This window comes from Amblyomma maculatum, chromosome 5, assembly GCF_055883805.1.
Source record: "Amblyomma maculatum isolate TAMU_Amacu chromosome 5, ASM5588380v1, whole genome shotgun sequence".
In the NCBI taxonomy this organism is placed as follows: domain Eukaryota; kingdom Metazoa; phylum Arthropoda; class Arachnida; order Ixodida; family Ixodidae; genus Amblyomma; species Amblyomma maculatum.
This window is the reverse complement of record NC_139348.1, coordinates 102,293,213-102,305,751: the sequence shown is the minus strand read 5'-3', so window position 1 is coordinate 102,305,751 and position 12,539 is coordinate 102,293,213. Positions and strand designations below refer to the sequence as shown.

General features: G+C 45.8%; 1 protein-coding gene across 1 annotated transcript in view; it reads left to right on the top strand.

Moving 5' to 3' along the window:
* Positions 1-12,539, top strand: part of LOC146189048 (2-Hydroxyacid oxidase 1-like) — a 41,810-nt gene that overhangs the window by 3,025 nt on the left and 26,246 nt on the right. Inside the window, exon 3 of the mRNA XM_084605168.1 lies at positions 10,043-10,194. Coding sequence (XP_084461294.1) covers positions 10,043-10,194 — 152 coding nt within the window. The remainder of the gene's footprint in view (positions 1-10,042; positions 10,195-12,539) is intronic.

Below are 12,539 nucleotides of genomic sequence, written 5' to 3'. Positions count from 1 at the left end.
AATAAAGGGCACTCTTGTTTACTGCACACTACGAAAACAGAGGTTAGCGACATCATATGAAAATCACAGTACCAAGGCTTGTTGAAGAAACGAGCTAATCATGCTCATACATCTCATTTTGAGCAAAAGTGACACCAAAATAACCAAGCATCAAGGACAGTTCTGCTTGCAGGAGGAGGAGGAGGAAAAACGTTTATTCTATATTTCCTTATCTTCCTGAGTGGAGCCCTTACTCCAGGGCTCCACGTGCCTTCTCAATCCTGCAGGCCCGCCAGAGCAGCTGTCGCTGGTCTTGCGGGATGGTGCTAATGAAACGGTCTCAGAAAGGCGTAAATGCATGTCAGTCCATAGGTCCATTGGCCACTGCAATCCTCTCGGCCCGCTCGAGTAGCCGGCGTTGTTCGTTCAGCTCCGTGCGGACAAGGCATCTTCCCAGGAGAAGAGGGTGGGGGAGTTATAGGTGGAAGCCGCCGGGTGGTTTTGGGCAGGCCCTAACAGAATGATATAGTGTAGGTTGGTGTTGTTGGCAGGTGGGACATTTTTCTTGCTAGCGGTTGGGGAAGAACAAATGTTTGTGCTGCAGATTTGTATACGTGTGAGTCGGCAGTTGTCTCCATGGCACAGATTCGGCCTTGGTGAGTGCTGGTTGCGGCGGTGGCAGTGCTCTTTGTGTACGATAAGTGTAATGTGGGTGTAAGACTGTAGAACTGTGCTGGCGTCCTCTCTGTCTATTTCCTCCTCCACTTTCGTCGACAGCGCCCGGAAGGTGGCTGCCTGGGCGAGCGCGCGCGAACTCTAGTTGCCAAGAATGAAGAAGTGACCAGGGGTCCAAATAATTTTAACAATGGGACAGGTATCATGTGTATAGGGGAGAGCACGCGTGAAGCCTATAAAGACAATGTTTTCTTCGTGAAGGCGCGACACGCAGCTTGTGAATCTGTGATTATTGTATATGTCGGACTGTTGTGATGTTTGTCACGTTTGTCCATGTGGTGTATGAAGGCGAGTGCTACCGCTACGATGGTCTCCTCAGCCATCGCGTTTGAGTTCCTACCACGAATGAAGCCCGTAATCTTGAGCCGTTGGTGTCCGTAACAGCCAGTTCCATAGCGTCTGTGCCCGATGAATATTTCACCGCGTCTACATATAAAACAGTTTGGTCACCTCTGCATTAGCGCAGGAGTGCCTTGACTCTCGCGATCCTGCAACCAGTGTGGAATTCGGGGGGCATATTCTTCGGGACTGGCGCAACCCTGATCTTAGCTGCTAGTTTGGACGAGATGGCATGGTACCTATATTGCAGCGGTCTTGGCGACTCCGCGTTGCCTAGTCTACGCAGAACACTCCGTGAGCTGGCCAGTCATTCGGCTTTCTATCGGCTCTTCTGCGGTGTTGTGGAGACCAAGCTGAAACAGACGATGCGTCGAGATGTACGGGGGTAGTCCGAGGGCTGTCTTTACTGCCGATCGCAGAAAGATGTTCAGATTATTGAGTTCAGTTCTATTGAACTTGTGATAAAGAGCGTAAAACGTCATACGGCTGAATAACAATTCCTGCACGATTCACATGGTATCGCTTTCCTTAAACCCTCCCCGGCCCCCCGTCTGTTGGGAATACGGCGGATCAAGTGTGCCACCTGCGCGAATTGCTTCTTCAGCACTTGTATAGTGTAGGTCGCTCTGCCATTGCACTGCAAATACAGGACCAGCACCCTTAGTTGATCCACTCTAGGGATGGGACATCTTTCGAGATGCACGTCGATTTCTCGGTCAACTACTTGGATCCTCGCTTGCGCACGAATCACAAGCAGTTCTGATTTCCCAGGCGCGCATGTAAGCCCGCTCTCAGTTGCGTAGTGTTGTGTTATCTCAATTGCTTCTTGGAGGCTTTCTTGGATGTCGCCGTGAGCCTATGGTGATCCATAATGTCATGTCGTCGGCATAGAGCGTGTGATGCAATCAGGAATTCTTGTCAACAGCGGGCGAAGTCCTGCCATTGCCACGTTGAATAACGTGGGCGACAGCACCGAACCCTGGAGGGGGGGGGGCTCTACCAGTGAGAGGCATCAGCTCAGAGCGTACGTCTCCGATGGCAAGGGTAGCAGTTCGATCCATGAGGAAAGCCCTCACGTAATCACAAGTTCGCTGACCACAATGTGACCTCGCTAGGCCCGCCAAGATGGCATCGTACGAGAGGTTGTCAAAGGCCCTCTTCAAGTCTAATGCCAGGACAGCACTGGTCTGGGTCCTGCCGGGATGATCTATCACTTCCTCTTTAAGTTGAAGGTGAACATCTTGAGTAGAGAGATGCGGCCAGAACCCGAACATGGTGTAAGCGAAGATGTTGTTTTCCAAGTGTGGGTGCAGCCGGCTGAGCACTACATTCTCAATCAATTTCCCAATACACGACGTCAGGGATATGGGTCGAAGACTCTGGATTGATAGCTGCAGGCCTGCTTCAGAATTGAATTTATGTCAGCATGACACCATTCTTGCGGGGTGTACCTGTCCCCCATGCCTCATTATAATAACTGGTCCAGACAGTTATTGATTCATCATTAAGGTTATGGAGCATCCTAAAAGTAATACCGTCCGCCTCAGGGGCAGTGCTCATTCTCAGGCTCGCGAGTACTACTGGAACCTCTTATTCCGTGATGTCGTCGTCCAGGGGTGAATACTCATTCTGATGGGAGTAGTCCCTATACTGCGGTCTGGGACCCGTCTGTATATAGCGCGCCTACAGGGCATGCAGCAGTGCAGTGCTATCATTCGCTTCCTTATGGAGGAGCTTGGAAACCGCTTTTGAGGTTTCCTCTTTGGTCTTGGATGGGTTGAGAAGGCCTCGGAGGTGCGACCACGTTTTGGCCGTGTGGAGTGCTCCCTGCAGCCGTGATCAGAGCCTGTGCCAGTTGTAACTCGTGAGCATCTATACTCCGAAATTTCTACAGCTACAACAGAAAAGTGCTAGAGAACTACACACAACAGAAATATGCTACAGAAAAACTACAGAACTACAGAAGAATCTGATGGTTACGACAGTACTACAGGATATTTTGTCGTATTTTTGACACAGTTCTGTAGTTTTCGACTGGGGACCTGGTGAAGTCATATCACTAAATTCCCGTCGAACCCACCAATATACCTAAGACCACCATTAAGATGCCCTTTGGTTTGTTTGAGTATGTGCGGATAGCTTGTGGACTACTCAATTGGGCTCAAACCTTCCAGCAGTTCATTGCTGAGGTCACACAGGGCCTGCTACCTCTCTTCGCTTACCTGGATGATGTCCTCGTGGCAAGCCCTGCGACTGAATTTTATGAGCAATAACTACGTGTTCTTTTCAAGCGTTTACAGCCGTATGGCCTATTTGTGAATGCTTCCAAGTGTTTTGGTGCCTCTAAGGCTGAGTTCTTGGGTCGTCACATATCCTCGCAGGGTATCCGCTCTCTCGCGTCAACCATCCAGGCAATCAAGACTTATCCCCAGAATGCAGCACTGTGCCACATACGGCGATTCCTGGGGTTAGTAAATGCTTCCAAGCGCCTAATAAAACACTGTTCAGAGCTGCTTCGCCCGCACCCTGACCTCCTCCGGTCAACCGCTGGTCTGTCCTCTGCCATTTCTTGGTCATTAGAAGCCCCGGCCGCCTTACTGCCGCAAAAACGTCACTCACGAAAGCCGTGCTTCTGGTCCATCCGCACACAAAGCTCCTACAAGTTTTATGGTGTATACCTCCAGAGTGGACACTGGAGCCGTCTTACAGCAGTACATTAACTCCGAGTCGAGAAAATTGCCTTTTTGCTCTCTGAAGCTGCTTCCTGCTGAGACCCGCTACAGCGTGTTTGGCCGAGAGCTCCTGGCCATCTACTCCGCGATACAGGACTTTCGGCATTTTGTAGGAGGAGGTCAGTTTCACGTGCTGACTGATCATAAGCCTCTGACTTATGTATTCTGCACAAACTATTTGAAGTACGTCTAACGCGAACTACTCGCTTATATCTCGGAGTTTACTGCCAACATTCATTATGTGCAAGTTGCCACCAACGGTGCCGCTTTGCGCTCTTTAGCGGTAGGCGCTCTACCTCCCACCTTCGACTGGGTCACATTGCTTCCGCTTAGCAGAATGACCATGAGCGCGCCGCTTTTCGAGAGAACCCCCGTTCACTCCGACTACGGCTTGTGGCCCATCCCTGCTAGCCTGACACCTCACGGTGTGATGTGTGAACAGACGTTCCCCGCCTTTTTGTTCCGGCCTCTCTACATTGCCCCATCTTCCCTTCTCTACTTGTCATATTCCACCCAGGCATTCGGCCTACTCAGTGACTTCCCATTCACCCAGCGGTATGTTTGGCCCGGAATCAACGCTGATGTGCGCACTTTGACGCGCCCGTGCCTGCCCAAAGTTTGCCGTCATGCCAAGGCGTCTTCCCTGGCCTTCCTACCACCTAGCTGTCATTTCGACCTTGTACATCTTAGCATAATGGGCTCTTTACCTGTGTTTTGCGTCTATCGTTATATCCTGACCATGGTCGACTGCCTGTATACAAGACCGTTTTGTGTCGTCACCGATCATCACTCCTTGAGTTGGCTGAAGAATTTAAGACCCTTGCAGCCGCTTAGCTCTTTGAGCATTACGTTTGCAAGAATTTAATTTCGCCATCACTTGCAAGTGATAGCGAAATCAAATTTGGCCAAATTTCTCCATCACTTGCTTCGCCGAGACGAAGGCCCTTGCGCGCGGTACTGCGGCTGAAGTGGCAGAGTTCTTTATGCAAGACATCGTTCTTCAACACGGCGCCCCATCGACCATCATCACTGACCAGGAAAAGGCATTCACCACTCAGCTCTTATGGAATATCCTGACACTGAACCTAATGAACATCGAATAGCTGCCGCCAACCACCCGCAAACGAATGGCCTAATCGAACGGCTCAACAACACCTCGGCAGACTTGATTTTAATGTACGTCGATGTTGAGCACAACATTTGGGACAAAATACTGCCTTGCATTACCTTCGCTTACAATACCGCGAGGCAGGAAACAACACGTTTTACCACGTTCCGCCTCGTGTATGGTGGGGAGGTGCGCAGGATATCAGATGCCATGCTACCATGCGGTGACGACGACATCACCTCCGATATTGGCCAATGCGTGGAACAAGAAGAACAAGCACACCATCTAGCTCGCTTGCACATTAAGGAGCAACAAACTGCCGATGTCCGACATTACAGAATTAGCCACAGGGTTGTGCGCTACGAGCCGGATGACAAGGTGTGGGTGTGGACACCTGTTCGTCACAAAGGTATCCGTGAAACGCTCCTGCATCGGTATTTTAGACCATAAAAAGTCATCCGCCTACTAAGCACCATGAAGTGAAGACGTTTTGCCTGACGGAACTGATAGTGGTTCATCAGTTATTGCCCTTATTGCCCTCGGAGAGCCATTTGCTTCGACAAGTTTGAATATCCCATGACATTTATTTTCTCTTACATTGGCTTGCTGTTGGGAAACGTTCCGAACACAATTAACGAAAACAAAGTTAACTATTCCAAATTAGGACACCTCGCATGTTCTGATATGTTCGTTTTGAACATTTAAACATCGACAATTTTTCTCGCACTACATTTAAACCCGTCAAAGATTCTCCATGTGTCATATAGTCAAATACACGTTTTCGCAATTAAAACTGCCAAGCGTATATTTCGCTTTATTTCATACCGTCACGCAACACTGACTTCGTGGCGCTCATGTTTCGTTGATTTTATTTTATAGCAAAATTACCCGGACAGCGTACCTTGCAATTAAAGCTCCCTAATTCATGGCGATGAAAAGCGCAATGCCGATATGCATATTGAATGCAGAACACTCAGATAGTAAATCATCGGTAAAGTCATAACAGGGTTACTAAAGTATATTTACTTCTATAAGGAAGATCTATGTGCATGATCAAGAATAAGGCGTGCGGTAATAATTTTTAGAGACCAAATGCGTCCTGTTGCGAATTGCATTATTTATCTGTATAGGCCTAAAGGTGCAACCAACAACTCGACAGGGATCCTCTGCATGGTTGTCAAATATAGCAGGACATCAAAATATAGAGTGCGAATCTTAGCATTCAAAATGTACGATGTGGCAGCGTCAACCACATAACCGCCAATTGAACTCCGGAAATACGTACGGAAATTTGCAACATTTTTAAGCAGTCGTAACTGTTTCCAAGCATATTTTATTCAAAAAGATTTCATCATTGGTTTCTGGTACCGTTATGGACAAAATTTTAAATGAGAGAAATCTGGTCAGGGTGCCTTTCTCTCAATGCATTGTAAATAGGCCACAATGTATTCAAATTTGAAGTATTTGTGTAATGAAATACGACCTAACATATTGAAACAGCCATACAAGTTTATCCTACTGTCAACATTTTTGTTTAGTAGTCAAACACTGTGCGGAAAATTGCAAAGCAAAATGTGTGGTAAATTTCACTTTTTAGTTTGTGCACCTTATTATGGCTACCGCTCACCGGCGCCGTGATACTTAGCACAAAAACAAAAAGATTCTGCCGAAAACTAATTTGAGATCGTCAGCAACGCTGCCTTCAGAACTGCCAAAAAAAACCTTTTTCTCATAACATCACTATCTGCGGCCTTCTTTAGGCGCAGTAATAAATGTTTTATTTACCCACGAGTGACAGACATGCAATTTTATTCGTAAAGCTGGCGCCATTCAAAGATTGAAGTGGCATTCGACGTATTTAACGACCTTGACTCGTATGTTGCGGTGGAGAAGGAGACGGAAATAGTGAGGGGGCATGGAATGAAACAAAGATACAAAAAAGGAAAGAAAGAGCGCCAAAGAAATGAGTCGCTAATATGTCCAGAGATCGATAGTGAAATGTAGTAGCCAGCGTACGTTCGAAGTCTTGGCGACATCAGTACAAATTCTCATGACGAGTGAAGCTCGGAGTTTATGGATGAAATGTTAAAAGCTACCATTTGTTTGGTCTCCTTGCGGACCTTTGTTGCCATGCGTGAACTTCGCTATTCGCCTAACTAGAAATCCATATAAGTTAATTTCTTCCCTTAACATCTTCAACAAGCGCTGAGCTTGTGGTCTTGCGTAAAAGGTTAGCAGATACAGATATATAACGGCCTAACAAATCCGTGTGAGCGTGCCTGCATGACTTAGGTGCAGTAGCGTGTATACCTCAAAAGTAAGAGCCCTGCAAACGTCTCTCATATGTAGGGATTTACTAGAGTTGGCAGCACCTGCCGAATCGGCCATACTATACGGTCGTGTGACTTCGGACAGCCCTACTACCAATAAATAACCGGCCATGTCGGCCAACATCTACTACCTCGTAATTTTGCCGCTCACAACGCCGGTGCCGACGTCTACAAAGCTGAAGCTGGATTTTCTAGGGATGCGGACCTTTAACGCTTTGCCCTAGAAACAACGTAGTGAAAATGTCAACAGACTTAAAGAGCATGTTTGACAGCTGTGTATATCTCTACGTACACAATACATCCAATATATGAACATTGTAATTAAAAAGGAGAAAGTACAAAAATGGCATTTTTCAAACATTCAATATCCATCCGCAATTTCAGTAGCGGAGTCGCAAAAATACTAAATATATATAAAAAATTTTTGTCCTCATTCGTGTAAGAATTAGCAATAAATTAGCTTATGTTAAAGCTCATATCAGGTTGAGTTGCAGCCGTTTATACGCAGAGAATGGGGAGTCAATGATGAATTGGTGTGGCGCTGCATTTTGATCTTTTTATTTTATAATTTAGCATTTTAATTTTATTTTTATGTACATTGCCTAAACGCAGTACTAAAACTAAAGATGAAAAGAATGCGAAATAATTGTAAGTTTCATATGTTCGAAATGTATCATTTCTAATGCTATACAGTAAATCGCACCGCAGAGAGATGCGATTTCTTAGCATTGCTGTTAATCATTTTTTATTCCGCAGCACACCTATCTTCACGCGTGCACACGGACCTGGCCCTCCTCTTCACTAAGAGGGCCGCTTGTGCTGACGATGTTGGAGTATGTTTCAGACCTTTCTAGAAGGACGAGGGGGAGAGGCATAGCTTTGGCAGCGATAAGCTGTTTCCGCTCTTCCTTCGCGTCTGGAAATTTCTGCGCTGGCATCAGCGGTTTTGGTTCTGATACTGGTCCTCGACGAAGATAGCTTTGCAGGCAGGCCCCGAATTAGAAGTCGCAAAAAGAGCTATGCTCTCATTTTGGAGTTCGTCTTTTGCTCAGTATCTGTTTGTAAAGTGTGTCGCCTCTCTGCCTCGTCTAAATTTGTTTTCTGTATCTTGTGTTTGTGTCATATAAAGTTAATTTTTGTTTTGGTACTGCAAGTTTGTCGTCCTATGTCTCATTGTGTGTGTGTGTGTGTGGGCGTGCGTGCGTGCGTGCGTGCGTGCGTGTGTGTGTGTGTGTGTGTGTGTGTGTGTGTGTGTGTGTGTGTGTGTGTGTGTGTGTGTGTGTGTGTGTGTGTGTGTGAGTGTGTGTGTGTGAAATTGTGTGTGTGTGATCAGCACATTGCCTGCTGAATTGTCGGCAGATTTGGAATTGTCGGCAGGTGCGGAAGATTTGGAGAACTACAAGGAATCTGACATTTACTTGCACCTTAAAGCAGTTCAAATGACTTGTTAATTGAGGAAAATATTCGTTTATCATTTCAGGAATAATTTAGATACACAACAGGACCACTTTGCTTCTTAGAATGTCTTGTTCCGCTTCTCATAAATATATCTTTTGTATCTCGACCTAATAAAATCATGCTGCTATGAAACGTAAACGTTTAGGTGGCTCCACCGTACTTTGTATGGAATGCATGGAACATCCGGAATGACGTGCACGAGAAAACAACACCATTCTATCTCTGTTTCTGTATTCCTTAACCTTTCATCGATGCCTTTTCGACATAGCCAACCTTAGCTTAGCGTGCTGGTATTGTCCATCTACATAATATGTTTCGCAGTGTCATCCCTCTGCCCCATCGACGAAAAAATGCATATTAATGAAACGGCTGGTTACGAGACTTTCCTTATTTCACATTGAAAACCACGAAAAATAAGGTACGCTTTACTTAGAGTCACATGCACAATGTGTTCACACGCCTATAATGCAGTGCTGTACGTATCCCCTTTGTTGTTCATGATTTAGATGCAGATATTAAAATATGGCGAAACTTATATAATCCAGATTATATTCTAAAAAAATACTGAGCGGAACGAGAACAGAGTAGCTGCCTCCGACAATTATTGCATGCTAAATAGTATTAGCTCGCGGTCATTGTATAAGCTAAGGGAGATATTCTGATCCCTATTGTTGCGAAAATAACAAAAAAGGCATCCATAACACTGATCTGGTGCATACAATACACTGCTATTAGACACTGAAGTTGGCATAAACCATACAAAATCCTGTTATAAATGAAAAAGTTCAACACAACTAGTAAGCGAAAGGACAAGAAGCGACCGTTATGATATGGATCGACAATGAGTCTCAAGAAGGATATTCAAAGAATGCTACATTTAGAATTACTCACGCATCCCTAAAAAAGAAAAATGACAGCTGTAATATCGAGAGCTTACAGAGTACATCAGTAACCAAATATGCTTTAATTACGTCATATGCTGAATCAGGAAGAAATTTAGATGGGACATTTTTTAGCCCCAAGGTAAAAGACTGGAAAGCGAGAGACGTCCAGCGTAGCCCAGGTGTCGTAGATATAGGGGTGCGAGCGAAAGTTTGAAGGCTTCTGAGGACGAGGTTTTCGCAGCATGTATTTAGGGCCGAGCTTATGACATGTGGAAACGGTTAGCATGGTTTGAAAAAGTGTTAGACATGTGAAACATCTTATCGGGCGCTAAGCGTCGACCTTCGCGAAAGACCTTGACAAATTGATTTCGCTTTAAAACCCACCGTACTACAAGACTAAGTCATATAGACAGAAAGCTTCTACCCGGAATCTCAAAGGGTTTTTCTTTTTTTCTCCCTCTTTCTTCGTGCGCTCAGGTATCGCCTGCTCTACCACGTGTTGGTAAATGTAGTAAATAGAACACTGAAGAACACAATTCTGGGAAAGGAAGTGGACATGCCCATTGGCATTGCGCCGTCTGCCATGCAGAAGATGGCCCACAAAGATGGTGAAATCGGAACTGCCAAAGGTGAGTCAGGAGTTCAGAGAAGGTAAAAATATATATGCACTTGCAGCTTCTCATTCTGAAGATTACGTTGTTACGAGACAACTGTGACGCACTTCACATGTTCAACGCAGAAGGCAACAGCGGAGAAAAGGCTGCGGATAGCAAAAGAAATATAGCTACACATTCAGTCTTCTGCCCTGCATGAAAAGGAGAGCTTGGCCTAAATTGGAAAGATGCTTCCACACATACTGCAGCGTAAAACATTCCTTTTGGGCTCGGTTTAAAGTGCAAACACACCAGTCAGGCTATCAGTCTAAAGGCAGTGTCCTCCAGGGCCAACGGAAATAGAAAGATGTTTGCCGACAGCTATTGCAGCTCATGATTAGAGAGAGGCATCACCGAGTGGGCTGATATACTGTCGGCGCTTTTTCTTGAGACTGCAAAGCAACTCTTCAAATTCTTCGATATCTAGCTTCGGAGCTTTATATGCCTCCCCATTCTATACTCTGCTCACTGACCGTCAGATAACGCTTTCTGGAGCCTTTTTTTGCCTCTCTCATAGCCTTAGCTGCTTTGGGAAGTTATGCCTGCTAATCTGAGCCAAACATTTTGTTTCATTGGCGAAGGGGGAAGGTGTCCAAATGTCCCTCTGCTCGTGCGTTAGGTAGTGGTCGTACAAGAGTGACCACGGGCCCTGATGTTGGCATTTCTATGCAATTCGCCGCATGATGCCGCATTTCAACCGATATACACACATATGCTTTGACGGACATGACGATTCTAGAGTGAACTATTAGATGCTGGCCATTCGACGCGCGAGGAGAAGGATTGTAGTTGGAAAACCAGCTTTAAACAAAGAGGATCCCTTCGTGATGTTCCGTCTTGGAGATCCACGAAAATATTTGTACCATTTTAAATCAATAGTGTTAAAGGCACCGCATCCATCATAATACGGCGTTGGAGCTGTCAGCGTAAAAAAAGAAACATACGAATACTTCATGCAAGTTATCTGGCCGTAGAAAGTTGACCTGACGGGTAGTCTGTTGTTTGTTTATTGACGTTTAACGTCCCAAAGCGACTAAGGCTGTGAGAGACGCCGTAGTTGATGACCCCAAAAATTTCAACCACCTGGGGTTCTTTAACGTGCACTGACATCTCACAGCACACGGACGTCTTGCTTTTTGTCGCATTCGAAAAACGGCCGCCGAAGTCGGGATTCGATCCCGCATCCTTGGGAGCAGTAGCCGAGCGCCGTAGCCACTGCGCCATCCCGACGGGGCTGACTGACTGGTCACATGGTTGTGCGAAACCATAGGACCACGTTGAATATCCGATTCGGCAGGTGTTGCAACTCGGTCTTCCTGTTTTAGATGGGAGGCTGCCATCGCAATGTAGCCTTTTCCTCTTGAATCCCGAGTTAGAGATGCTGCTCCTTGGTCACGCAGTCACGCTCTTACTGCTAAGTTAATTAGGGCTTCATATCTGTGCATAATGGCTATTCAAATAATCTCGCTGTTTAAGACTGTATGATAATTAGTACACGAGGAATAATATAAGCACGAATCAAAATTTGAGGAGACAATTCCGCTTTTAAGGGTTTGATCCGATATCGTCCTGACGGAAATCTCTGGCTTATCCTTCGGCTCCTTGTTCGCATATAAGTAGCTGCGGCTCACTTATATGCCGATTACTTATTCTGTACCCAAAACGTTTCTAGCATTCTTCTTTGCTAACAGTCAAGAGGAGCCACTTTATCCAGCTACGCGTCTTTCCCTGCATAGATATAAAGCAGAGTTGTTTGTAACTGCGCCGTGCAGATGCGGCTGTGTGGCCACGCAGTAGCGTGTCTTATACTTTTCGGAGTAGCGTCTTTTACAGATTCGCTCCTAATTGAACTCGACCTGCATTGAGGCTCTCAAGAAAGATTGAAGCATCCGGTGCTGCACCGGTCGTTTTGAAAAAGCATTAAGAAGTTCTGTTATAAGGGAGTAATACTCATTGATATCCACCCAAGAGCAGCTCTATGGCTACACAGGAATGCCATAAAGCTTCCTCAGAAACTTCGCAGTTAAAAAAAAAATCTGTCCTGGTCCGGGAATCGAGCTCGGGACTACCGCCTATCCAGGGCAGTCGCTCTACCAACGAAGGTAACCAGGACAGTCAGCATAAAAGATGGTAGGGCGTGAGCGAATTGATATATAACTCGAAGTGGAAATGATGTCGGTCAAATATTTAGGAGGATCCCCCAAGGCGGAGTAGATTTGTAATCAGGGAGTAATTAATTATGGACATCCACCCAAGAGCAGCCATACGGCTACAAATGAAAGCTAAACTGTTTTGTCAGAAACTTCGTAGTTAAAAACGTT